The 24,455-nt window shown below is 40.0% G+C and overlaps 1 protein-coding gene across 3 annotated transcripts; it reads right to left on the reverse strand.

The window, feature by feature from the left end:
• Window positions 1-83: 83 nt before the first annotated feature.
• LOC105055667 (cytokinin riboside 5'-monophosphate phosphoribohydrolase LOG3) lies at window positions 84-17,766 on the reverse strand. 3 transcript variants are annotated; one of them, XM_073247058.1, is made up of 8 exons: window positions 17,366-17,766; window positions 15,388-15,428; window positions 5,123-5,220; window positions 4,893-4,923; window positions 4,063-4,162; window positions 3,146-3,216; window positions 1,895-2,038; window positions 84-407 (listed from the first exon to the last, which is right to left on the reverse strand). In XM_073247058.1, exons 1-8 carry the CDS (start codon window positions 17,439-17,441, stop codon window positions 315-317), a joined length of 654 nt encoding a protein of 217 aa, XP_073103159.1. In that variant the 5' UTR covers window positions 17,442-17,766; the 3' UTR covers window positions 84-314. The 3 variants fall into 3 exon arrangements, with proteins under 3 accessions (XP_073103159.1, XP_073103160.1, XP_010935881.1); XM_073247059.1 differs by having other exon boundaries at window positions 15,388-15,476; window positions 17,366-17,744; XM_010937579.4 differs by lacking the exons at window positions 15,388-15,428; window positions 17,366-17,766 and adding an exon at window positions 6,221-7,022.
• Window positions 17,767-24,455: the final 6,689 nt, after the last annotated feature.

Here is a 24,455-nt window from a genome sequence, read left to right on the forward strand (position 1 = left end):
CCTTGCGATGCATCGTAAACAACGTCACACGATGCAGACAAGGGATTGTCAGAAAAACAAAAGTCGATTTGAAAACTTCGGTATTTCTTCAAACGTGAGTCTTTTTTTTTCTACTGTTTGAAATTAAGCAGAAAAACCATAAATTCCATCAAAGAACGAGTAAGTTAAGAGTTTTTATCTATTTAGGCCCTTTCTGACAATTTACAAGAAAAGAATCTCCAAGCATTTCTTCACAGTAGACAATTTTCCAATTTGACCTCTCTCGCTTGTGAAAAATGTGGTTCGATTTCCCATGACCGGAATACTTGTCCTTCCTACCTGGAAATCTCACGTTTTGAGGAATATCCTAGGTGCTCCATCTCCCAGTTCAGCTTGGAAGCGACTCTTTCGTGGCAAGGGAAGTACTCCTAGCAGAAGGAACATGCTTTATTTGTCAATACGAGTATCACAACTTGAGACTTAGGTACTTATCAACAACCATAAAAGATCACTGATAGACGTGCTTCCACACACGGTCATTTCTTTCCAGATAGGTCTCAATGTACAGATACATATGCACAAAAAAACATTTCATAGAGTTATCTACATTTCTACTGGCCCTTGATGCAATAATACATGAATCTAAATAACAACAGTTAATAGATGTCTGAATGAATGAGATGCATTCAGATGCCTAGTATATGCGTGCATGCGCATTTATGAATATATGGTCATGCAAATAGGATAAAAGGAGAGCCCTGCCAACCAGCCCCATCTCTCGCCTAATCGGCATCTCTCTTCACCAAGAGAGTACCACTCCTGGTTTCAAGCCCAGGTGGTGGCCTTTCACCATATTTCTTTTTTAAAAAGGAGAGACTTGAAAGCTGTCAAAATCTAAATATTGCGGCATTAATGGTTCATGTGTCAGGACATGCATGAATCAGTTATTTCTGAAGAATGAAATAGGCCACAAGCAGAGATCCTTATATCCATACTAAACTATACTTTCAAAAGGAACTGTGCTTTATATCATCATAAAAATAAAAAAAAAAAATTTAAAAAAAAAAAGGAACTGTGCTTTATTTCTATCCTTGGAGAATGGATGAACCAGAAAGACGTTTCCCCAAAAGTAATTAAAAGGAAGAAAAAAACTATCTATGCTTTTCTGTAAAAAAGAAAAAAAAAAAAAAAGATTTATGCCTATATTATGTCATGCATCATTTATTTTCACCACTGCTTCCAGTAATTCAGATTATACTAAACTTTATGCGTCCAGCCTATAATGTGGATAATGTATTCTGATTCTTACATCAGTAGAGCTCAACATCAGCGACAGATGGAACATGGGGGAAATACAACAAATTTCTCATTCAAAAGAATTACCAGAACATTTCTTTATATTCAAAAGCAGGATTACAATCTAGGACATCCTTTTCCTCTGAAAATTTCTAATTCACAATCAAGATTCTTTGCTTTCCTTAATATCAAAAAATTTCAAACCTAAATATGGGTGATGTTTTAGAACCTCTTTTTTTATTTTTATTTTTATTTTATTTTTTTGAGCAGAATAGCCCAAAATCAGAATGCAGGAAAAGCATGAGAAGTAGAAAAATCATGATCGTGGACAAAGGAAGTTCTGTTTGGAATGAAATATTCATTTCCATGACTTGAGGGATTTCATGAATTTTCAACTGCAGAGACCATCATAATTTCGCATTATGATTCCTCTCAGCCTCTGATTTCCTTAAAAATAATAATAACAATAATAGTTTCACATTATGTCCAGAATTTGTTGTCAGAGATTAACAAGTGACTTCCATATTATATTGCAAAGGAAGATAAATACAACAAATGTAAGATATAATCTATTCAACCATGTCAGATAGAAATGTATATCAAGAGCTATATGCATCACCTCTAACTTCTTCACCAATTCCTTTGCTGTTGGAGCAGATACAATGATATGACGGGCACCTGGGCTAATGAAGCCTTCCTCTACTGCTTTGTCAATGAAAGATAGTAACGAGTTGTAGTATCCATCCACATTCAACAATCCCACCTGTGAAGTTCATGTAGATTTTGTGAGCTCTTTAGCTTGCCGCATATGATAGTATACCTATGTTAATTAACAGCGATTCTTTATACCAATTTTTTTTTTTTTTTAGAAAAAAAAAGAGGTTGAGATGGGGGACGCTGAGGTTGACTCCTTTAATATTCACAAAGGACATCATAAACTTGAGAACTCAAGGTACAGATTTGACCATCTCTTCAAATTCAACATTTATATTATATGCATCTTATATAGGTAACTCACAATGCAAAACCAGAAAGTAGAGATGCCTACACACAACAATGTAAATAAAAATCACCAATTCTGATTAAGCCATAAAATTTTAAGTCAACAAAAATGGGCATATCAACTAGTCCTGAGCTTTTTGAACAGGGTTTCTGTTAACTTGTAATTACAAAAAATTAAGAAACACTGACTCCTTTTCTGGTTCAGGTTGGCCGGAAAAGCTTCTAAACCATACAACTGCAGAAAATCAAGTGATAATGCTAAACCACATGAGATGCACAGACGACTAGTTACTAATAGAATCTGACAAAAAAATTTGTCATGTATTTTGTGGTTGCTTTAATTCATGATGGCAAAATTAATCTGCAAATCGACAAGTTTCACACTAGTTGCTTTGCCCGACATTTTGCATTGCAGCTAACTAAGAGATAAAAAAGACTCTTACCCCACCCACAAGAAAATAAATATAAATAAGTTAAAGAGTGGAAGGACTACAAAGCTAACAAAAAAAGGAATGAAGATCGAATCCATGTCTAGGAAGACCAATTAGCCTTTATGTCTTCTTGATAACCTTTATAAACATTTTCAGTGCTCTTGCCATGAAAGATGATTCATTCTGCAGTCCGAACAACCTTTTTGTAAAGCTATTTATCTTAATTGCTTTGCTACTAAGAGATGAGACTGCAAAGCTATTTATCTTAATTGCTTTGCTACTAAGAGATGAGACTTCTTTTTTTTTTTTGAGGGAAATGTTAATTTCATTGTTCATAGGTAAAGAAGCAAGGTTGGATCATCTCCTCAACTCATTTTTGTCACTTAATTCAAGGAATTCTACTAAAAATAAATAAACCGTCAGTAAAAAGTCATTACCGGCTTATCGTGTATGCCTAGTTGAGCCCATGTTATCACTTCAAGCAGTTCTTCAAGAGTTCCATATCCTCCTGCATTAAAATCTTAATCAGCTCAATGCCAGACGGGACAGCAATCTACGGTACTAGAAAACTGAGTATCTTATCTGCAATAATGATTTCAAATACCATGAGTTTAGGCTATCTAAATTGGTGTGATCAGTGAAGTGAGAGAAGTCCTTCAAAGTTCTATTTAAGAGTATAAATTGGAATTATTAAAACCTCCAACACAAGTTCTGAATATAACTCACGATAGGAAGAAAACCGTATTCAGAACTCAAGTGCAATGGATTCTAGTAATTCCAATTTCTAAAAAGGAGTCATCAAATACAATTCATGTTCGGGCAGATTTAGTTTGCCAAAGCATTTCACGGTAAAAAGTAACCATACTATCTTATCCAACCAATCCAAAGGGAAATGATGGGTGGGTGTTCATCACAACTGCTGAATGTCAGGTGCAAGTTTTGTTCCAAATCTTGTTTACTGGTGAGATACCATTTCTACTATATGAAAGCATCGTCCATTCGAGAAAAAGAAAGTGCAATAATTACAGCACTTAACATTTTAAATACGGAGGGAAGAACCATTTTTCCCTTATTAAAGAAAGTTTTGCCAAGTACCGACTATTGGAAACTCTTTCCTATTTGGATTTTCAGATAACCGAGAAAATGAAAACTTGACTAAAATTAAGAACATCAGTGAAGCATACAAACCAAAGGTAATAAGGTTTTGCCTCTTATGTCGCTGCTTTTAAAAATTTTATGGGCATCTGAAGCAAACGCTATTTGTGGATGAAAGAACTGATGTCTTTTTGGTTCCTTAATTTGCCTCGGAACTCCAGTGATAATCAAAAAAAATCTGCAGGGTTTATACACGAACCAGGTAAGGCTATGAAGGCATCAGACCGTCTAGCCATCTCTGCCTTCCTTTGGTGCATATCTGCAACTGCCTTCACTTCTCCTACAGTTTCTCCAGTTATCTGCAACAAAGCCCCAAAAAAAGAAGCGATAAATTTTGCATAAGATATCCCATTGATGATTGGTCTCGGTCTCCCATAGCCCTCCTTCCCCAACACACGCGCAACATAAAGAGTGGGTGCGCAGTTGTTAAGGTTGTAGACATTTTCCAAAACGCTTTTTAACGGACGGTGTGCAGAGTAGTAATGATGCGTGCTGCAGGGCAGGGAAAGACCTAATCACTAGCCTCTGTGATGAGTTAAAAAAAAAGAAGAAGATAGCAGACTAAAATTTGAAAAAAGAAAACTAAAATTCCCTTCAGAATCAGACTAAAGAAATGGTCATGGGCTGCTGCTTCTTTTTTGTCACGGAAACCCAAAACTCAGCGGTTGCTAGGGGAAAAAGAAGCTAAATTTAATAATCACTGGACTCAGCGCAAAACCAAAGAGCCTTTGAAAAACTCCATCTAGATGTAGCCGAAAGAAATATGGCCATGTTATTTCCTTTTCATTTCTTGCTAATAAATTAACAAAAAAGGGGGAAAAAAAAAAACATCGGAACATTCAAAATCCATCAATAGCTTTTAGCTTAACAGTAAGTATGACATGTCAAAATCTGGATGAAAACAATGTGCGTATGTTAGAGAGAGAGGCTTCTTTAATCTGAAAAGGGTTTACTCATTATTTGCTAAGAAAACAGAAGGGTTTATTTTATTAGAAGAGATTGAAGGCTTTTCAGTTGTAGCAGACATACCTCTCGGGGCATGAGAGTCTTGGGTATGACCCTGCACAGAAGACAGAATCACGACAAAAATTAGCTGCTGCGGAACGAGCAACCCAAATGCTGATGAAATTTCATAAACCGTACTTCTTCCATTAATTTGTGTAAAAAAAAAAAAAAAAATTCCTGAAAATATAGTCCATTAGTTTGTGTAAAAAAAAAAAAATTCCTGAAAATACAGCATCGCAAGGTTATCAGCTTACCCAATGACATGCCTCCCACCATCATGAACGGCTTGGGAAACCAAACCCATCAGACCAACGCTACCCCCACCATAAACCAGATCAATGTTCCTGGACACCTGAAACCAACCAAATCGTTCAGCAACCCGAAAAGGCTAAGGATACGAATGTTATTTTTTAGTTGCCGCAAACCCATTTCTGTCGATCTATGTGACTTGATTTAATGCACCAATGTCATCACTCACGAGCGCGCCATGCACCGGCTTTTAATAATCTTGCCACGTGCGACAGAAGCCCTCTTCGCGGAGGAGCATTGCTCGTCAACGAATCACGGAGCATTTGGATATGTTTCAGTAATAGAGATGGAGAGAGCAAAAAAATGTGCTTCACCGATCACCGTGTTCCAGTAATGAGGTTTCCTGAGCGCAATGGGGCCGAGGTTGATGGCCATTTGGGAAATGTGGGAATTCCAGTGATGAAGTTTTATGAAGGGGGGAAAATGAAAACAGGACAGGAGAAGGTTCCAAAGTTACAACCTTAACACAGAAGAATCGATGAAAAATCCAAAAACCAGTACAATAAAGTGTACCCATTCGAGTCATCAAATACATCAGTTTAGTAGGTTCATGGTGCTAAAATGAGTACGCATCCGTTCTGCCCCTCGGACACGCGCGGCAGACACAGAGAGAGAGAGAGCCGAAGAACGAGAGCCACCCAATTGCGAGAGGCTGATGAACATGAATCAGAAGAAAGACACAGGCGCGCTAATGTTACAAGTCTATCGGACAGAAGGAAATTAAGCTAGGGATTATCAACCTCCCGGTTTCTATCTTTTTTTTGAGGAAAACCTTCCAGTTTCTATCGCGGACTCGGAAAGGCCAAAACTTTAGCAACACCCATGCAACGAAAAAAAAAAACGTTCAAGCAGCTAAAGAAAAAGAAGCTAACGATACCTTTCTAAGGAAAAGAGATCTAGCTGAACTTCGAATGGTCGGAATTTCAGAAAGGCCCATCAACAAAAAAAACATTCAAAACAGCTCAAAGATACTTTAGCCGAGGAAAGAACAGAGAAAGCAGGCACGCACCAAGTTCAGGGAAGATAGATACGAGAGGACATACCAATTCCTGGCCAAGCTCCACCGCAGCATCCTGGTAGCTTCTCTTCTTTCCCTGGCTACTGCCACAGAAAACACATATCCTTTTGAACTTGGACTGTGTCACTTCCTGCGCTCCCTCCATTCCTCCTACCCTGCTTCGCTCTCTATCTCTGTACGTCTGTTCTCCGCTACCTCCGCCTTGACTCCCCTGTCTACTTCACACTCCAAGCGACACGAATGCCCACAGTGGCTAGACCACTTTTTAGTGCGTCTCCATGCCTACATATAAAAGGGATCACACGTGCTCGCAACCTCACGCACCACCATACAGACACGCGTGCCGTCGACACTCGTTGGGTGCAAGACCGATGGTTGTGCGTTCATTCTTACCGCAGCCGGATGGCCTCAAACACCAGAATATCAAGTTACAACATTCATAAAATAATATATATGTTCGGCTTTTAGCCCTCCTCACACAAGGTCAAGGAACGATTTTTCAGATGTCTAACACGATAGAGTATTTATTTGGCGAGCATATTATAAAATTTGATTACTGTGTATTTGTTTTGGTAAAGACAAGGGAGTGGTGCCTGCCTCGCGAGTGAGCGAACAAAAACTCCCCAATTGAGGAAGAGAGTGGGAGGAGGGACCACAACCTCACTAGCCTCCTCACACAGGTAGGGGGAGGTTGCTGGAGGACATGGATGGGATCATAAAGAAAAAAAAAAAAAAAAAAAAAAAAAAGCAAATGCTCATATATTGAAAAGGGCGGCAGCTCATCTGCTTGTCATCCTTGGCCAACCTCCCCTGAGACTGAGAGACATCCTTGCTGCATGCAGAGGAAACATATGTAATTTTATTCAACACGCTCTCCGCATTCCCCTATAGCTCCAACCCCCATTACCAGACCAAGCATGCTCTCCTCCATCCACGCCATTGATTCCACTGATTGTTTTGTCCCTCTTACTCCTCTATCATTCCTCCCCTTCTCTAATACCCATACATATAAAAATCACCGCCAATGTCCCATCTCCTCTATAAATCCCCAGACTCCATATATTCTAATCCAAATACCATTCCCCTAGGATGAGGAACTAAACCCTGCTCTTAAATATATTTGAGATCCCCAAAACACTCTCTCTACCGATTCCTTCTTTATCTCCTTCTCTCAATCCACTTAAAGCAGATGTCTCTTACTGAAGAGATCAATCATATGCTTAACATGTCCGATTTATCTATCGAATATTAGCTCCAGTTTAGCTTTTGTCTGCTACTGCTTAGATGACAGCAACCACGTGCTTTAAACCAGGATATATACCTTACCAATTGCAGAAAAAAACACAGAATTAAAACACCATCTAAAACGGAGAAAGCAGAGAGTGTGACACGGTTTCTTATTCAGTTCGGTTCAATGCTCGATGTGCTGCGCCTGGTACTAGACTCCTGGTGTCATATAATGTCAAAAATTACTTGAGTAACGGGGAATGTCGCCCGTATCTGAAATAGTTTTTATGTGGTTCGTCTGTAGATAAATCAATTTATGTACAAAGATGGATGAAGAGGAGAACACAAAGGAATCACTGGAGGTTCATTGAGGAGCTTTTTCCTTTCTTTTTTTTTTTTTATTTTTTTGATTGAAGTTTCATCGAAATCATAATATGTATATGGCAATAGAGATTTACATAGAAAATTTGAAGTTAATAGGGGGACAACTGCTTAAGTTTAAAAAAACTTAAGGAAAGTTGATACTATAACAAATTTAGAAGATCATGCTAAGGATTTAGCTTCTTCCATAAGTGTCTAAGAAGATTTTCAGTTTTTTCAATACATAGATATTCCCAGCTTCGAAATGAGTAAAGAATTTTCTGAATCGTAAAAAAAATAGTCATTTTTTTCAAGAAAAACTTTTGCATTGCATTCATGCCAAATCTCCTAACATATAGCAATCAATAGTTGGTCACTTGCCTTCTTAGACAATTTTTGTAGATTATATTTTCTCCAAACCATCCAAATATTAAGCATTATGTAAAGCCTTCCTCTGAATCCTAATTAGATTTTTAATATAAACCAAATACTCCTAATAAATGAGCACCTTACAAATAAGTAATTCATGATTTCATTACTAGCACTAGAAAGAGAACAATCAGAACACACAAACCAACCTTTCTTTACAAACACATCACTATTAAGAAGTTTGTTCCTCAAGGCCAACCATAAGAACATCCTCATTTTTCTTAGGATTATTGATTCTCAAATAATTTTATAGTAAGGACATCAAAGATCTCCAAAATTAAAGGAGTTGTAAAATAAGTCAACACTAAAGTTCCCACTTATGTCGAATCTCCAAACTGGAATATCAGAAATTCTCGAAGGACCAATGTTGACAAGGGACACATTGAGCATCTCCAAATGATTCATTTTTTATATATTCAAAGGGCCTTGGACTACAATATTCCAAACAAGATGATGAGAATTTCATTGCAAGACAACTGAGACATTGGTCTATAGAACTTTGGCATAGTCATCCTTAAAGAGATAACAAAAGGGAGCAAAATTTATCTAAGCATTTTTTTCAAAATCGAATTTTATCACTTTTGCTTATCTTGAAGGATACATGATTCCAAACCGCAGCTTTCTTTAAACTTATATCATTTCAAACCGGGGATAAACCCTTCAGACACTCCCTAGTTCTTATTCCTATTTTCCTTTTTGAGTAGTACACATATTGGACTTGCTTCTACCATGGATAGTTAGAACCATAAAGATACTTCCATATCCACTTTGCTAGTAAAGTTTGATTCATATGATTAATATTTTTGATTCCAAACCCCTGCTTTTTCATTCTGCAAATTGAATCCCAATTCACAGGATAGTGAAAGCCACTTACATAATTCCTTCCTTTCAGTAGAGGAGATAGTATAGATATGAGCTCCTAATGACAATCCTTCAATTTGACTAAACAGATGGATTCCCAAAGTTTGAAGGCTTGGAGAGATTTTCATGACATGGCATGAATTGATGAGCTTTTTTTTGGAGAAAGATGTGCTCTCAAAAACAAGGACGATTGCTTTGGTTGCTTAGTTTAGGTTGAGGTTAGCATTAGGTTTTAAGTTGCACAATTTGATTTGAGAGGTTGGATGATCAAATATCCAGCTTATATCAGTTATATATAATAAGGCATAATGACCTTCTCTTTTTTGCTCATTCAACAAAGTTTAATCGATAATATGAGTAAAATTAATTAGAAAATAAGATATGAAGAAGTCCATCAGTGGCTCAGAATTTGGTATTGGTCAGGTTGGTTCAGGACCATTCAAGGGAAATTCGCTAGTATTTTTCAGAGGAACATGAAATTTAGCTTGAATCTCTGGAAGCTGAAGGTTTAGAACTTTGTACGTGTCTTTCCATTGCTTAACAGAGGAGTTCTATACTTAAGATACAACATAAATCCGATAACGAGCAAGCACAGAGTAACTTAATACTCGTGACACGCGTGAGGAAGACAGAAGCCAGACGGTGCAGTAAGATTGTGAATTATCTAGCAAACCTCGGTAGCTCGAGGGCAGCATCTCTAAGGTTGTTTCTCGATTGTGTGCGAGGATGCTTCAAGATACCCTTAAGCACGACGTCTAGTTTACTTTCAACAGTCAAAGGATAATAACGTGGACCAATATGCGATGCAATCTCCGCCATTTGTCAACACATACCACAAACTAAAAATTGTCACTAGTTTTTCCATCCCTTGGTGCTCCTGTAGGCATGTGAGTTTGAACCAGCTAGATGATGCTTCTTGTTGGCGACCACCAACATGATCAGAGTGGGGCCTGACCCTGAAGATGGGTTGCAGGGCCATGACGAATCCTACTGTTGGCCTTTTAAGAAATGTTAGGAAGTGGGATATTTAGGTCAAACAAATATTTCTAGTAATAATTTTTAGAAGCATGCATATTTAACTCCCTATATATATATATATATATATATATTTCTATCTTAGCAGCATGTATAATACATAAAATTGCATGACTTATCCGAGTTGCCGAGCTGAGTCGTTTGAGTCAAAGAATTAGTAAAAGGCAAGCCGAGTCTAGTCTGAGTCACAAGTTTTCCAACCTTACCTGAAAATCAAAATAGTGTAGAAAATATTTGCATGGGATAATGGAAATTTTGTACACTGCGACCTTTGGAACTCGGTGGTCGGATTCGAGCGTTGGATGATTGACCAGGACAATTGGTTGTCTACAGAACTTGGTAACTCACTTTAAACTCGATCCAACCCATGATGGATTGATAATATTCCATAGTTCTTACTCAACCAAGATGCTAATAACAGCATAACTATAAGTTGTAGCTCATAATAAGAAATTCCTTCCCACTTTATGGTTGAAAGGCCGTCCATTATATATTTTTACCCAAAAACTAGAGCTAACAATTAAGATCTATGGTGGTCATTGCACTTTGCACTAATGCAAGATCGATACCTAACAGCTGGACTTTGTGTAATATAACGACTATGATTTAAAAAAAAAGAAAAAAAATCCCTTTTTAAAGGTCATTGATCTTGGTCATGTGTTATGCTTTGGGGGTGCTGGCCGCTGTTGCTATTCCTCACATGGTGGCATCAACGGCGAGTGAGGGTGGGGACATCTGCCATGATGGGAGGACGGCTGCTTAGGGTGATAGGGTTTTGTTTGTTTTCCAGCGTCGGGACCAATGAGCGTGGAGCTCCATGGCAAATTGATGGAGGCACCCCCATCATCGTGTCATGTGGTCAGCATTGGGCCAGGCACGGTTGGGGCCCATGCCGCTTATGATCACGATCATCATCATCATCATTGTGATGCCTAGTGGCAAACCATGGGTGCCCTCGTGTCTGTCTATTCAATGGATCGGGCATCATTCACGGTCATGCTCGGTCGGTTGCTGGTCCAAGAAGAGCCATGTGCTGAGCTGAGTCACAGCACACAGGCCTCCCATCCATCCAAGATGGTTGCAATCATCTATGCCTATTGCACTATAAAGTGTACTTGGTAACACAAGATGTTCTCCATCATCCTTGTCCAAAGTGATCAATTCATAATGGAACCCATTACACGAGTTGAGTCGATCACAAGAAGATTCACAGATTGCACGACTCTCCCGGGTTACTATTGTCACTAAAAATATAGTGCAGCATCTGCATTATCTGAGGCCAGGTAATAATGGTTCATTCAAAACATATCCGAAATTATACAAGTTGGAATCAAATTAGATCCCTTGTGGATCCATCCAATTACAACTTTAATCAAGTCCAACCAATTTATCGTATTGCTGTGCTCTCGCCCGGTTACCATGCTTTCTTGTAAAAGACTCCCAACTTTCTATATATGTTCGACAGGGAGAATCCTTTCAGTCCGTCAGTGAAGGAGCAGAGACTCTCAGGTCCCTGGAGTCCAGATAGGTGCACCTGTAGCAATAGCTTTGACGAATTAATCCATCACTTAAATTGGTGACAGAGGCACCTGAATACACCGTCAAATCGAGAAATGGTAAAACAAGGAGGAGTTTATCAGTCAAATTAGCTTCATATTGCAATTTTCTAGATCTCTTTTCATGCCGTTTTTCAAATGTCTCGAGGACTAACAAGACTCAGCGAGATGGCGGTGGTTTGAAACCCAAATTTCAGTTCAATATACTGCAGAAGGGATAAAACTTTATTCAGCATGCTAACGGCTCAAACCATAAAATTCACTTACAAGCCTCATTTAGCAAATCATCCGGGCAGTCCCCAAGTGATAAATGAGGCTGACTGGTGAAAATTTTAAAACCAGAACTTCTGATAAGAAAAGATCTCCAACTCTGCTCCGATGTTGGTGCTCAAAAAAGTAAGGATGATAAAGTTATGAGCTTGCACAACCATCATCTCGTAGATATGGTTTCTGCTCTTGAGTTGACAAGAACAAAATTTAGATTCTCTCTTAATGCGAATCACTTTTTCCTCGTTTTACCATCATCTATAGTAGCAATTACAGGGAGTAGCCGCCCAGGCCTCGTCAAGTGGGTCCTCTTCTGCTTGGTATGTCCACAAACAACAATTTGTTGGTTCCCACAAGGATAAGGGCATCGATGATCCATCAACAAGCCATGCCTGAAAGATTGTTGGAATTTGGGCCCATCACTGGTTACCTTCTAGAGATCTTGTCCCTCTTTTCGATGGTTGAGAAGGGTTGTCCCGATCAACATGTCTGCTACCCCTTTTCCAACTCAAATTTATCTTTATAAGACTGCACAGGCCCCTCTTCACCTTTGCCCTTTTCAACTGTCCTGTGGCTGTCTCTCTTTTCCATGGAAGCTTCTAATGGAGGCTGGGACAGATGCCCTAGGTTATTCTCCACCATTTTTCTCCCTAGCAAATAGATTAGCCAGAACCTTTTTTTAAGGAAACTGCTTAAATTAAAAGCTATAAAATACTATATCTTTTAGTCTCAGTATTAAAAATGCATGCAGACGTTTTACTGGTCAATATGTTTTATAATCTCATAAAGTCGAGATCAAAATTGACCAAGTCTGACTCTACAAGTTGGATTGAATTTGACCTCAAATAGAAAATCTCAAGCCTCAACCTGAGATCAAGTTGAACTGCTATGTCAACTCATAAACTCAACAAAGTTTCTGGCTGACTCAACGGTCGGTAACCCAGGAGCTGTATTATCTATGGGTATTTGATTTAACGTATCCCACATTTTCTGATCTGAACTCAATGTGGGAGGTAAGTTGGAAAATTTTTGCTGCCCAGGTTGGATAGGTAAAGGCTGATCTTATTTTTCTAGGCTGCTGGCACATGATAATTCAATTCCACACAAGCCATACCTTCCCATATTGCCCTACAGTTCACACAGATGATGAGAAAGGGAAACACTTAATGTAAGAATTGAATATGGAGATTTTTAGTCAAAGTTCTATCTTCTAAGATGCGTTTTAGAAATGTTCATGGTGAAGTGGCTCTACACATGCTTGTTCATCGAGACAAAACCAACATTTCTAATGAAGTATGACATTCATCCTTGCACCACATGATGACAAAACCAGCTACATAAGATAAGATTTGCAATCCAACCCCACAACCTCATCCCAAAGCCCCTCATTACCCCACTTTATATAGTGCCTGAGCTCCGTGGAGGCCATGTCCTGCTAACTGTACCTGAAGCGATGATAGATACACGGTGAAGAAGAGGACAAAAAAATGACAATGGATCTTGCTTGAAATTACATGGAATTCTCGGTTTGTTTTTCCCATCCTTTTCTTTTTTCATTGAAGGATAAACTAATATCTCCACCATGGATTGTTTTTATATTTATAAAGCATGAGAAAGTAATTTTAGGAGATTTGTCTTCCTTCTTGTCACAACCTGGATCTCACCAAAAATAAGAGACAGAAGGTATTACTTATGTTTTGTGGTTTCTTGATCCTGTATAACTACCCAAGATCTTCCTAGCGAAAACCGATATGGGGATAAATATATGTCCGTACAGGTCCTCACACTTCTACTTGTTCAACCATAGCTATACCAAAAAAGCATCAACTCTTCATATCATCAATGCCCTAAATTAGGTACCTCAATGTGGGGGGATGCTTTTCTTATTGTTATTTCAACCAGACAAATTACCAATTGAATTAGGAATAGTGGCATTGCATGATTGCAATACAGAATGGCTTTCAAAAGCTAAGATTTAAATCTATGTCTGGAAAATACACATGATGGGATGGACTAAGGTTCGCTGTCTCGGTATCAGACCCCATGATGGTACCATCCTGTTACAGTATCGATATACGGTTTGGTATGATATAATAGTATTAGTATGGTACAGTATGGAAAACACTGGGATGGACATTAGAGAAAGAGATTTCATCTACTTCCAACTTCTAAGTCAGGACGTCACATAAGATGAATCACCACAGCAGCATCATTTTTAAAATAATGGGTATACAATAGAAACTATAAGTGCTATTGTAAAAGAAGAAATAAAAAATGGCAAATATCATATACAACTAGGCAAGTGCAATAGACAATCATCTTCGGAATTTGGGCACATTAAGGCACAAGAAGAGCATACCAGATTTTTTCCGCAACTTGTGGCTAGAGAACTACAAGCACCCCAAGTAATAAGATAACAGCACAGTTTGGATAAAGTAATAGTAGAACTGAAACATGAACAACGGACCTTGAGCCCATTGCTCACCGGTTTGGAGTTGTTGCAAGAAAACAATCAGGAAGTCAGCTTAGAGAAATCAGTTAGGACCACCACATCAGAATATCGATGTCAAACGGGATAGAATAAGCCATATGATCACTGACCACCACATCAGAATTTTGATGTCAAACAGGATAGAATAAGCCATATGAGATCACATTAAGGCACAAGAAGAGCGTACCAGATTTTTTTCCACAACTTGCGGCGAGAGAACTACAAGCACCCCATGTAATAAGATAACAGCACAGTTTGGATAAAGTAATAGTAGAACTCAAAAATGAACAATGGACCCTGAGCCCATTGCTCACCAGTTTGGAGTTGTTGCGAGAAAACAATCAGGAAGTCAGCTTAGAGAAATCAGTTAGGACCACCACATCAGAATATTGATATCAAACAAGCTAGAATAAGCCATCTGAGATCATTAATGGTGAGACAGTGTCTATATCTTTCCATCAAAAAAAAAGGACTGTGTCTACATCACCTCTCCCATCGCTACCGAGTACCTTTTTCAGTCATTGGCTGCTCTGCGAGATGTATACTGACCAGCTATATTCTTTTCATGTCCAGACATGGCATGAGGTTGAATAATTTATCTCATTTTACGCTCAACTGGTTTGCCAGAACTGGAGTAGGTGCAGGTGCAGGAGCAAATGGGCATGCGGTGCAGGAAAGCAGATATTTTAAAAACACTCGAACGAAGCATTAAGGAACTAGGTGCAAGTTCGGGGTTCCGGGAAGAGATTGAAGCAGGTGTGTTAGCTTACGTGGAAGATTTCATTTACTAAGGTCCGTCTAGACAGTCTTGAGTGATAGCATCCGAAAGTTCCTTAAGTAAACTGCATTTAGTGGAAAATAGTATGTAGAAATACAATTTAATAGATTCAAAAACAAATTAAAAAAAAGGAAATGGATAAGCTTGCAATTAGGTCAAGATGGTTATAAGAAAAGCATTAAGCATACCTGAAAAGCAAATAAGTCATCATTCCTACATCTGTAAGCTCCTGGTTGAAGACATTACAACTTAGTTTTAGCAGTAAGCAGGTACTCATCTGTAAGAAAAAGAAGGGAAACTTCTTGCTTCCTCCAATTTTACATTCCAAAAAGAAAAAGCAGCAAGCAGGTAAAATAACTGGATATATTTACAGTAACTGGGAATCCATACTGCTTCATAATTAACAAACCTGTAAAAACTTGGGCTGAGAAGCATGCTACCTGAAATTTTGCTATAATAAACCATGCTTCTACCCAGTCCATCAGCCAATGCAGTAACTCACTCAAGATGTGTGCCTCAACCTTGCTATTTCTCTATCCAAGTGTATGCATCTTCTTTCAGTACATTTGCCAGCTTCAGGCAGTTGCTGTCTTTCTTGGCTGAACCACATCAAACTCTGTTCTACTTTGCAGGAAAGTCTCTCTCATAATCTAGCAAGGCATTTGTTTTTCCCTCCATTTTCAGCATTCAAACCTCTAGCTTTACAATTCTATTGTATATAATGTTAACCGTCACATACATTTAAAGGGGCAACAAAACTAAATTCTCAGCCACACTACCATCACAAGCTCATAAGACTCAAAATTGATAATCATTTTAAATGCATCGCTTATTAGAGATTTTTTTTTTTTTTTATATAATGGGAATTTATTAGATATCTTTTTTTGAGGTAAAGTTTATTAGAGATCATTCACCATTATTCAGCATATTCATATGCAACATCTGCCAAAAGCTCAAGGTTCATGTAAGTCCTCTCTGAATCATGGCAGGTTTCATCTCTAGTTGTAAACACATGTTCCTTTCCTTCTACCCATCTATTGCTCAACTCCTTGCTTGCATCTTTTTCTTTTTTTCAGTCATCCATCTCCTCATCCAAGCATCGATCCCCTGTCTTCCTACTGCTGTATGCATTGGACATGTGGTGGAATTACTTGGTTGGAGCTCCAAGTCAGATCAGCTGCACGCGTACCAAATTTAAAAGCCCCGCTCATCCTGCACCTATTCAATAGTGTCCTCCAAAAGATAGAAGTGGACTCAAAAGGCATCTTGGCAATTATCATTGCAGCTTCTTTGAGCAATCTGGCACATGCAAGCATGTCAACCATGCAAACAAAATGTCCAGGTTCTTGATTAACTCTAAAATCTTTTTGCTTACTGTCGAAATACTATTTTCCCAATTAATTCTACAAATCCCACCATTGCCAGAAAACCCAGAAAACTAGATCTGCAGGGAGAAGGGGCCTTCTTCCTCTGACAACACTTCTTTGAAAAGTATCTAGGATTCTGGTGAAGAAGAACCAGATCTGATCAGAGACCAGGAGATTCCCTTCGGGCAATTTATCACATACGTTCCGTGGATCATGGGTGTTCCCTTTCCAGACAAATCCTTTTAAATCTAAATTCTTAGCTGTATGGTCCACAGGTAGTTGGAAAAACTAGTGTACGGTCCACAGGTCCAAAATGTGAAAGAAAAGGTGTAAGCAGGTACGCTAAAGGCTACAAGTTCCAAATCATATAAAGGATTTCTGATCCTACAGTACAGATAAAATCGTAGTAGATGTGAATTGTTTGATGAATTACACCATCAAAAAGATAGCATTGGCATCACTTGCGCGACCCCAGAAGAAAATGTATTTATTTATTATCAGTAACAGTGTAGGAGGAAAAAAAAAACTTCACTGCTAATAAAAACTAGTATGACGGTATTATATCCAAAATATACATGACAATCCTAAAATTTAATCAAAATCCATGGTCAGATCTCGGAGTAATGGCTAATACAAGTACCAACTAATCTTCAGTCCAAAGGATATCAGTCCCTTGAGAGAGAAACAAGAAAAAAAAAGGGGGGGGGGGGGGCGCAGCATAACGTATTTAATAATGAGCAGATCCGAATAAATGTAAACGGGCAAAAAACAAGAACGAAAAAAAGAAAGAAAATCGCACCTTCAAACTTATTTCTACTGCGCGATCGTATCCAAGATGAGAGCTTTCCACACGAATACGAATCATTTGGTGGCATACGAGAGCCTTACAAAAGGCGTTTGTTGTGTTATGGAAGAGGATGGCACCCTGGATCACCAACACGAAATGAGAAGAGGAGAAGACAACCCGCACGAAGGGCAAGAGGAAGCATGGAAGCAAGGAATTTTTACATTAAAAAAAGGTTTTCTGGTTCAAACGAATCAGCTTTTCTATGAAGACCATATACGCCTCCGTATTGCATGCACCAGGTGTGATTGGACCGCGTCAAATCCCACGGTCAATAACACACCATGCTATCCCCTGTATTTCACCAATTTCGATTGTGCGCTATTCACCGTGCATATGCTCCGCGATTTGTCTTGATTCACTTGCACCATGCAATAATTTCTCGACCATATATTTTCCAAAGACACAACTACCTGAATTATGCAATGAACTTGCTTGATTGATGCTTTTTTTTATTTTCTTTAGTGGTTCAATTTTTTTTTTTCTGAAAAAAATAGAAAATTATATCCTATACCTCATCTAGCAACTCGCTACGTCGGGCCAATAAAATCCTCTCCCCCCCCACCACACACACACATATTGCGGCCCCCACGCTCGAGCGAATAAATCCCTCTGTCAAGCGCTCCGCCTCCTCCGACGGCGGTGGCGTACGCAACCCATCGATCCTCCCAATTACCAGCGTTACCTCGCCATTTCGAGGACCTTGTACGGATCTCCTTCGACAGCACTTTCTCCTCATTCGGGATCGTATGATTTTTTCAGGAGGAGGAAGAGGACAAATGGAGTTGTGGAAGAAGCTGCAGGAGGGGAAGATGCCACTGTCGAGGATGGCGACGATGGCGTCGGAGGAGGCATGCTAGAGGCCGAAGGAGGGTGGTGGGGGCGGATGTTGGGTGGGGTGGCGGCGGCGGAGTCGGGGGGCATGCAGAGGGCATCGATCTGGGCGGGTAGAGGCAGGCGGCAAAGCGGGCGGCAGCGCAGGAGCAGGCGAAGGGGAGGCGGGGGGCAGGGCCACCATGACGGAGGTGGCGGGGAAGGAGAGTGGAGGGTGTACGAGTGAGTACCAACGGTGGAGGGTCCGGAAGGATGCCAGCTTGCGAGCGGAGGAAAAATAAAAATAAAAAAGAAAAATCTATTTGATAGAATGTTATTGGTCTGGTGTACTGCTCAGATGGTACATCAGGATATAATTTTTCGCTACAGTTTTTATTTAAAAATTTCGAGAGGTTTGAAAGCATATCTTCGTCACTTTGATCCCGTAAAAACCGAATGCATCAAAACCGAGCTATTTTAGGCCAATCAATTTCTATATTATTTTATATAAAATTTATGCCAAATTGATAGTACACAGAATGAAGCCTATTATTTCTTAATTGATTTGTCCAGAGCAAAAAGTGTTTGTTGAAAAATGCAGTATCTCTGACAACGTTCGTATCGCTCAAGAATTCATGCATGATCTTCGGCATGCTACACTCCATCAAGGATTTATGACGATTAAACTTGAGATAGAGCGAGCTTACGATTGCATGAGTTAAAACTTCTTGGAGAGAGCCTTAATGGATTTTGGTTTCCATCTTATTTGAATTAGCTGGACTTTGGCCTGCATTTGGGCTCCTTCATTTGCCATCCTACTGAACAGGACGCTTTCAGACTTCTTCTACTCCAGAGTCTGGCTGTGTCAAGGTTGTTCTCTATCTCCATATCTTTTCATTATCTGTGCTGATACTCTTTCGCGAGCTCTTCGCACTGCGGCTCAGGGGTCGATGCTGGAATCCTTTCGACAGGCTCCCGAAGCCCAGCCGATCTCGCACTTTCTTTTCGCAGAGGATTGTTTGCTGCTTGGTCGAGCTTCTACTCGAAATGCGATGGGCTTCCGTAGGATTGTGGAGGACTATAGTGCGGCTTTTGGTCAGAGAGTCAATCTCCTTAAATCGGCGGTGGTGTTTAGTCTGAAGATACCAGCCCAGCAGCGGCTCACGATCAGGAGCATTCTTGGGATCGACAAGCACAGTGGGACTCTGCAGTATTTAGGCATCCCCATTATTGGCCGCAAGCTGCGGAGGGTTGAGTGTGTGGATGTAGAGCAGAAGATTCGGGAGCGGCTGGAGGGATGGCAGGCCCGCACTCTGTCTATGATAAGGCAAGTCATCCTGGTGAGATCCGTTCTGACTTCTATTCCTGTTTATTTACTATCACATACTGTTTTGCCTAGAGCTGTGGTGGTGAGATTGGAGCAGCTCTTCTATAGATTCTTATGGGACTCTCGTCCGAATGGAGGGAGAGGTGTTCACCTTCTTGCTTGGGATGTCTTATGCCAGCCACATCGGGAAGGTGGCCTGAGCATCCACTCTTTAGCCATGAGGAGAGAGGTCTTGATTGCGAGGCATGCAGCTCGGTTATTTCTTAGCTCGGACTATCTATGGAGCTCCATCATGTTGGCCAGGTACGGGTCGCTGCCCAATAGGGGTGACACCTATTCGAGGCGTGGTGCCTCATTCCTCTGGCGAGAGATTTGCACTAGGGCGCCTGATGTCCTTTTCCAGACGATATGGCTGGTGGGCGACGGGCGTACTGTGAGGATCCTTTATGATGTTTGGATTGATGATCTATCGTTCAGCCAGTGGCTGACCTTCATCAGTATTGAGGTGATGGAAACCATGAGAGTGGCCGATCTCCGCTGCTCCGAGGGTGGGGGGTGGGATGTTGCAATTGTGACTCAACTTTTTGGTAGTCAGTTGCACGAGTGGGTGCTGTCCCTTGCGACTCTCATTTTTCATAGTCCGGATTTTAGGATTTGGGGTTCTTCCTGCATTCCGAGGGTCATGATAGCCGATCTCTACCAGATTTATCGGAGCGAGGCTAGTAGATGCAGGGACTTCAGGTGGATTTGGAGGATGGGAGTGCATTCCAGAGTGAGCCTTTTTTTTGAGAAAATAGCTTCGTGCCGGCTTCCTATCAAATCTTTACTTCGAGGCTGAGGCATGGCATCCAGTCAGCATGCCCTTGCTGTGAAGGTGTGGAGGAGACTTTGGAGCACATCCTCTTTAGGTGTCCGAGGTTCTAGCGGTCTGGTCCTTGGCTGGGTTGGACCAGCGGGTTGTTTAGGCAGAGGAAATGACCTAGTTCTTCTTGGAGTTATTGCAGCATAGCATCAGTGGTGACCAGACCAGAGCGGTAGGGATTTACGCAGCCTACTTGGCTCTTCATATTTGGCTGGTCAGAAATAGTCTGGTATTTGACTCCAGGCGTCTTTCAGTGAGGATTATTTTTAAGAGAGCCTTGATCATGGTAGCTGAGATCATCGAAGTGATGGCCAGGCCTTCGAAGATCTAGGAGCTCTCATTCTGCTTGCGTAGTGACTCATCGGGTGTTTATCTCTTGAGATCTCCCCCTCTGTCGTACCCAAAGGTCAACTTCGATGGGAGTGTCAGAGGTAGATAGGTGGGGCTAGTTTTGTCATTCGATGGCCTGACTAGATGTTTGTGGTGGCTGGGGGGCATCACCTTCTAGAATCCTCAATTCCAGAGGCGGAGCTTCATGCTGCTTGGGTAGGGATCATCTTCGTCAGATAAACCCTGGGGGCGATCCAGATTATTGTAGAGGGCGATTCAGCCACGATGATCACGTGGTTGCAGAGTTGTACCCATAGTAGACCCACCCACCTCCTTCTGTATGATGCTGAGAGGCTGTTGAGAGGGTGCACTGTATTGATCATCAGGCATATCTTCCGTAAAGCAAATTCGACGGCTGACTGAGTGGTATCTTTTGTAGCAGGACACTCTGGAGGCACACTCTGGATGACGAGGAACGATATCTCGGAGCGACTTTGAGATATTTTATTTTCTGAGTCTACTAATTGTATTCACATAAGATTTGTATGAATGAATTATCTTATCAAAAAAAAAAAAAAAAAAGGCTAATGCATGTCTCCTATTTTATACTCATCTCATATCTGGAGCCAATACCAACCGGAACCAAATCCGGCACCCTTTCCACTTTTCAGATCACCCAAAAAGGAGGCCATGTGATGTAGATTTCAAGGCGGATGAGATTCTTTCTTTTGGTTGTATGGGCATGCAACAGTGCCTTAGCCTATCTCCATCACTTCCGTTGTCGGCGGCGTCGGGCACCTTCAAGTATGTTTGCGATTTTTTTCCCCCCCTTTTTTTGACGTAGATGAAGACACCAGAAAAAGCCACCGGTAGTCGACGACAATATTAATGGAAAACGGAGGAAGCAAGAAGATTCCCGTGAAAAGAATATTTATGTGCAAGTGAGAAGAAGATAGAGAAGATAAGAGACAAAATCCGGAAATAACTATCAAAAAAAAAAGAAGTAACTATCAAATCGGATTTCAGACAACTTCAGGTACCTGATTGGAGGACAAGTAACAATCAAATAGAAGAAAGCATCACCAACTCGTTAACCACGAACCAACATCACCATGGTGCACCAAAAACATAAGCCAGGAATCACCATGATGCGCCCAATTTTTCTGGGAATTCTTTTGATCTTAGAAAAAGAAAAGAGAGGGGGCAGCGCTGAAAACTTCCAGAGAACTGCATATCATGTTTCCGGACCTTTAGAAAAAGGATAGCTGGCTATTTTATTTGTAATTCTATTGATAATTAGTTGCATCTGTTCTTGCACTACATTTTTGGCTTGATAATTAATCCAGTAAAGAAGTGACAAAGGGAAAATTAAGGATAATCTAAAGGTGGAGATCATGGAAACAGCAATAGCTGGTATGAGAATAGGACCCACAGATGGCTATAAACCAAAGAAAATTTCTTAGGAGGAGAAGCTAAAGGATGTCGACTTCTTTCAGCCAGCAGAACTGTTTCATCGATATATATGAAGGTAACTTTGTTCCATTTGCTCATACTAATGGTCGTTCTCATGTTTGCAAGCTTTGCAACAGAAGTTCGATATTAGTGACTAAAAGTACAGAGGATTCCCAAACCCAATGAAGAAAAATTAATAGACACTAACTAATACTTGTTCAAGGATTATTTAGCTAGCGTGTAATTTTACTATTGTTTAAAACATATGTACATCTAGTTCTAGTTTTGATATAACATAGCTGTTTCAATATGAAGTCAACATCATTGACTGAATATGTTGCTGCAAGGCTCCGGAGATGAAGTCGATGCTGAACCGAGCTGAAGAGTTGAGAGTTGCATTGGTGCGAACTACGAGAAAATTCAACAAAAAAAGTCTCAAAACCGTGGGGTGCCCTTCGATTTAAGATCCTCCGATGCTTAAGTCGGCCGGAGCCTTGAGAATAGATAGTGAAAATGGAGAAGTAGAAAACAAGAAGTAATAGTTTGAGTAGAGAAAAGTGGAGAGAACTTTAATTTTCTTTAAAAAATTCGATAGAGTTTTCGTCTCTATTTACTCAGACTTGACTTACTTTCCGGAGAGCACCTTATCCCCTTTTTATAGAAGGAGCTCGTTTAGGTCTTAAGTTGTTAGGTTGTTAGGGATCTGTTAGACTGTTAGGGATCTATTAGGCCATTAAGCCGTTGAAGATCTATTAGGTCGTTAGAGAGCTGTTAGGCCGTTGGATTGTTATAACAGAATGGTCAGCTGTGTAGAGATCGTGGGACGGCTGTCTATGTGGTAAATAAGCTAGAATACAACTGAAAGATGATTACAGCTGAGTTGGATGACAACTATTAGATAACCATACCACGTCGATAAAAAATCGATGTGGGATAGCTGATATCAGTAATTATCTGAATTGGGCATCATGCCTTTGGAGTCAATAATCAGATCGGTCAGAAACCAACGTAAGCTGATTTGGTTGAAGAAGATTGGCAGATAACCGAGATGAGTATCCTACTTATTAGTAGTTCTGGACAGCCGACTTAGCAGATAAGACGGAAGAGTCAGATCGGCTAGAGGCCGATGTAACATGAGAGAACATATATTTTATATAACAATCTGTTGCCATGTGTTCAAAGGATAATGAGGTCGAACTTAAAATGAGCTCAACTGTCAGCCTGCTGATGGGTCGGCCTTCAGTTTTCTGATGAAGTCGGCCTTTCGATTCTTGATGAGGTCGATTTTTTGATGATCTCGATCTTTTGATGAAGTCGGTCTCTTGGTAAAATCGGCCTTAAGATGAGCTCGACTTTTTGATGAGGTTGGCAATCAAGGCTCATATCGGTATACTTGTCAACTCGATTTCGCCTGAGCATGAGTCCCGAAGACATTAGCTGAGGTGGTATGACACCTACAACAAAATATAATCCATTGATATGGTCATGTAGTCTCCCTCATGACCAAATATACACGTAAAGAAGTTAGTTAATAATAAATTGAAACTTTGAAATGCTAAGATCAACCAGGACCAAGTTCTTAGAAAATCATAAAAATTTACTAAAGTCTCGAAAGATTGATAAAATTCTTACTTACATCCAATTTATTGCTTTGTGTAGATCGATTTTCTTAGTGACCTATTATGTCTTATTTGATTGTTCCATGCACTGGAGTTGGCCATTACGATTTTTTTTTTTTGAAAAAACAATTTCAACAGAGAGCTGCATCGTGTTTTTATTTTAAAGCCAATTCCCTTCCCGTTTCTTATAAATAATCTTTCATCAGGCGCCACAGGACTATTTTTCGGGGTTGCCCCCTTTTTGTGGGACTCTCCAACTTTTATTTTCTGTTAGGTGTTCAGCACTTGATTCTTTTTGGGCTACATCCACCCTACTACGTGTTTGGACATGTCCGAGTCTACTGCAGCGGAAGTGGGGCTTTATACCACAAAAATAAATAAATAAATAAGATGGGGCACATGAAGTCCTGAGGCCTACGTCACAGAGATGAATTATCTCTTGAAAGAGGTTTGTTGGTTGGATATTAGAATATTTCTATAAAAATTTCATATATATATTAGAATAATTCAATCAATCTTCAATTCTGATTATAGATCAACTTCATAAATACAGTATGCCGACTGACAATCAGTTGATCGACCTACGATCGGCTATTTTCAACCATCAACGGATAACCACGATAACTCAGTTAATATCCGATC

The sequence above is a fragment of the Elaeis guineensis genome, chromosome 12 (genome assembly GCF_000442705.2).
Source record: "Elaeis guineensis isolate ETL-2024a chromosome 12, EG11, whole genome shotgun sequence".
Taxonomy (NCBI): domain Eukaryota; kingdom Viridiplantae; phylum Streptophyta; class Magnoliopsida; order Arecales; family Arecaceae; genus Elaeis; species Elaeis guineensis.

What these genes read in the sequence shown, in the direction of transcription:
- LOC105055667 (XM_010937579.4), bottom strand. Translation starts at nt 6,340, where the DNA reads ATGGAGGGAGCGCAGGAAGTGACACAGTCCAAGTTCAAAAGGATATGT. An exon ending in TGCCTTCATAGCCTTACCTG is followed by an intron (nt 3,217 to 4,062) that starts GTTCGTGTATAA and finishes ATTTTAATGCAG; the next exon opens with GAGGATATGGAACTCTTGAA. An exon ending in AATTGGTGAAGAAGTTAGAG is followed by an intron (nt 408 to 1,894) that starts GTGATGCATATA and finishes TCCTTCTGCTAG; the next exon opens with GAGTACTTCCCTTGCCACGA.